Source organism: Trypanosoma theileri (assembly GCF_002087225.1).
Source record: "Trypanosoma theileri isolate Edinburgh chromosome Unknown TM35_Tth_137_V1, whole genome shotgun sequence".
NCBI lineage: Eukaryota > Euglenozoa > Kinetoplastea > Trypanosomatida > Trypanosomatidae > Trypanosoma > Trypanosoma theileri.
Genome location: NW_021639979.1, coordinates 4,592 through 8,435, shown reverse-complemented (window position 1 = coordinate 8,435; position 3,844 = coordinate 4,592). Strand labels below are relative to the sequence as shown.

The 3,844-nt window shown below is 41.7% G+C and overlaps 2 protein-coding genes across 2 annotated transcripts; both read left to right on the top strand.

Moving 5' to 3' along the window:
- Positions 1–791: 791 nt before the first annotated feature.
- On the top strand, positions 792–1,547 carry TM35_001371020 (uncharacterized protein; the record flags this gene model as incomplete). Its single annotated transcript, XM_029031874.1, has 1 exon — positions 792–1,547. The coding sequence occupies one exon, from the start codon at positions 792–794 to the stop codon at positions 1,545–1,547; it is 756 nt and encodes a 251-aa protein (XP_028876832.1).
- A 609-nt stretch (positions 1,548–2,156) lies between these two features.
- Positions 2,157–2,456, top strand: TM35_001371010 (uncharacterized protein; the record flags this gene model as incomplete). The annotated part of the gene is made up of 1 exon (XM_029031873.1): positions 2,157–2,456. The coding sequence occupies one exon, from the start codon at positions 2,157–2,159 to the stop codon at positions 2,454–2,456; it is 300 nt and encodes a 99-aa protein (XP_028876831.1).
- Between the last annotated feature and the right edge of the window lie 1,388 nt (positions 2,457–3,844).

The window sequence follows — 3,844 nt, the reverse complement described above, 5'->3', positions numbered from 1 at the left end:
GCGCAGGCCCTGTGCTCATCTGCTCACTGACCACACATATACATATCACAAATACGTTTATACCTGCGATTGCTGAACCCACAATGTTGTACAACAATATGCAATTGGGGTATTGGGATTTGACCTTGTTGTTTTGGATTTGTGTACTTTTTTTCTATATATACTGTTTTAGGGGTCTGCATCATCTTGCAAAGGGACTATTCCTTTTCTACTACTTTACTCTGCTGTTGCAGTTGCTTCTCTCTCACACACCGTGAGTATTTGTGTCCTGCATCCACTCTCTTTCTCTCCCTTTTCCCCCTTTTTTATTGTTTTCCTTTTCTAGATCAGTGTTTTTTGCGCAAACCAAACTATTTTTTCTCTCACAATGATGAAGATGAACCGTGTGATGTGTTTGTTGGCCGTTCTGCTGTGCTGCGCCTGCGGGTCTACTCTGACTATTGGAGTGGCAGCCGATAGTTATGATGAATGGAAGGATTTTCTTAAAACAACATCCTATGAANTGTGTATAAATACCGAGTAAGATATTGGAGTGTGTGTAGAGACGTTTATTCAATATTGTTTTGATACCATTTGTTTTCCACTTCTTTCTAAATTCAAGGTGTTGTTTCAATATCTGTGTAACTCTGGGTGTGTTTTATTGTGTGAGTGGTTTATTGTTGTTCCCTCATTGGGTTGTTGTGTTTGATTGCTGTTGTGATGTGTATTCACTCCCTCTCTCTCTTTCTCTTTGTTGTTTTCTTTTTCTAGATCAGTGTTTTTACGCAAACCAAACTATTTTTTCTCTCACGATGATGATGATGAACCGTGTGATGTGTGTGTTGGCCGTTGTCCTGTGCTTCGCCTGCGGGTATACCATGACGGCTGCTGCTGTTGAAACTGCTTCCCGAGTCAGTACTGTTGTGGAGGTGGACTGTACGAACATGGATAATCCACATATACGTCGAAATGATATGAGCGAAGAACGTCCGTGTGTTACTGAGAAAGATGGTGAAGAATGCAAGAAATACATAGCGCTTTGCAATTTTCGTCAACAAGATGTAGCTTCAAATCGCAATGATAACACCGACCGTCTGAATCAAGATACTGAAAATGATGGAAAAGGTGCAGAAAATCAAAGGCCAAATGGAAGTGCTGACGTTGACACTATATTGCCAGTCACACCAGGTGATCAAGAAGCTTCGAATAGCAATGGGGGTAACAGTACACCTGTTAACTCTAATCCTAACCAAGAACCTCCTGCAGCGGAGAGCAGTACCACAAACGAGAATACAGCTAACCAGCAATCTCCTCCAGCGGCAGAAGATGCAACTACACCATCAGCCCCACAAGAAAATAGCAATTCTGATTCAACGACCACTACTCCGTCAAGTCCCGAGAACACTACCACAGAAGCACCATCCACCACTCCAACTCCTTCAACCGATGCAGAGATCAGCACTATTGCACCCACCGAGCAGAACAGTGCCAATGCTGACAGCAGTTTCAGTCCTGTATGGATACGCACTGCCGCACCTCTGCTGATTGTGGCTGCGTTGGTATTGTAAAACGGTGTACTGAGGGTATTCATTTGATTGACGGAACCACTTATAATAATAATTTCGCCATATATATATTATTGCTACTTCCGTAGTCAAATAATTTACTACACATTTGGGGGTTTATTTTAATTATATTGAACTTCCTCTTTTTATTTGTATTTTTTTTTCTCCTTCCTCTCATTTGATTTCTCGTTTTTTGGTTGTGTGCGCAGGCCCTGTGCTTATCTGCTCACTGACCACGTATATATCGTATGTATCACAAATATATATTTGCACCTGTGATTAATAAACCCAGAATGTTGTACAACAATATACACTTGGGGTTTTGGTATTTGACCTTGTTGTTTTGGATTTGTGTACTTTTGTTTTCTATATATACTGTTTTTGGGGTCTGCATCATCTTGTAAAGAGGCTATTCCTTTTCTACTACTTTACTCTGCTGTTGCAGTTGCTTCTCTCTCTCTCTCTCACTGTGAGTATTTGAGTCCTGTATCCACTCTCTTTCTCTCTCTCCTTTTTTCCCTCTTTTCCAGACTCCCTGCATAGATCTGCAACCTCAAATGACAAGGAAGACAACAAGACACAGATGAGAAATGATGAAGATGCGCCGTGCTGATGGGGGAGCTGAATGTGGGGTGTTCAAGTGAGCCGGAGACGGTTCCATGGGAGACAAAATGTGAAAAAGAGGTTGCAGAAGCAAGAGATCAACTAAATAAGGCAAGGGAAGAGAAAAGGAAACTTGAGGAAGAAAACAGAGAGGTTGAAGCAGAAGGAGTGAGGCAAGCGAGGAGGGAGAAAAAAGAGAGGGATGAGGCGCAGAAACAGGCTGAAGAAGAAAAAAGAAAACAGAAGGAAATGGCGGAGGCGCAGAGGCAGGCGGAAGAGAAAAGGAAAAAAAAAGGAGAAACCGACTGAAGAAGAACGGGATAAAGGTGTAAAAGAAGAAACGGAACGGCCGACAAAGGCCATGAAAGAAGTTGACAGCAGCAGTAGTCCTGCATTGGTGCACATTCCCTTGATTCTTCTTGTTCTGCTGTGTGTACTGGGCTACACTCTCGTGTACTAACTGGTGTTCCCATAACGCAGTTGCACAGTTAACCTTTGTTTGAGTGGACATGGATGCATTGTAAGGGCACTGTTATTTTGGTTGGATATCAGTCCTTCTTTTTACTCTTCCAGCACGATAAATCTCTTGTTTACATTCTTTTCCTGAACACATCTTGAACACATCTATTGGACTCCCTATGACACTCATCACATGACAAACCATCATTTTGTGAGGGGAGTGTCCTCTTTGTTTGTTCGCATTATTATCTGGGCTCTGCTTTGCCGTCGTTCACTGTGCCCTCATGGTGATGTGTGTGTGTGTGTTCCTTGATATTACTAATTATTGCTTTTACCCATGGGAATGGAATACAATCCCAATATGTTTTAATTGCTGTGACTGGAATGTGAAGAATGGCAGGAGGTTCAGGACACAGAAACACGCACACTACCAACCCTCCTTCTCTTTGTGTCTGTGTGTGTGGACTGTCATCATGTGTGCATCATTCCCACTGCTCGCCCTGTACGAAAGACACACACACACCTACTGCTGGGAATTGTGTTGGTTGCCTCGTTGACATGTTCACATGGTGACCACGGCTTTCTTTTTGTTTTGTTTTTATTATTTTGCTTTTCCTTGTGTGTGTTTCATTATAATTACATTGCACGTTATGTGCAGCTGTGTGTTTCTCTTTTGCGTTTCCTATACACCTTGTGTATCTTGTGTGTTCATTTTTATGGAATGTTTCTTGTTATATACAAAAGTACTGAGAAAAAATAAATAATATATATATGGTTACTACAGTTTCATTATACAATAGTTTTCCGCTTGGTATAATACGGTAAATATTGCTGTCTCCAGGCATTGCAACCACAGTAACGTATGAATTTCTGTTTTTCTTTTACATCTTCGTACTATTATTCTCTCTGCCTCGCGCAGTCACTCTTTTTTTTACATTTTTATTTTGGTATAAAGATTGATGGATTGTAGGTGTTTGAGTGTACCCCTCTGTTGTGTGTTTATTTGTGTGTTTGGGTTGCCACTCACACCGACCACGTAATGAAAACACATTTCTTTGTTCCCACCTTCTCTCTCGGTGGTGTCACCCACAGCATTACCACGGAGATATTACTGCTCTTGTGGTGTGTGTTATTTGTTGTGGTGTTTGCTTGAGTGACTGTAGCCTGCGGGGAGGTGGAGTGAAACTGGTCCGCTTCCGTTTCACGTAATGGGTCTGTTTTTTTTTTTTTCTTTCGGC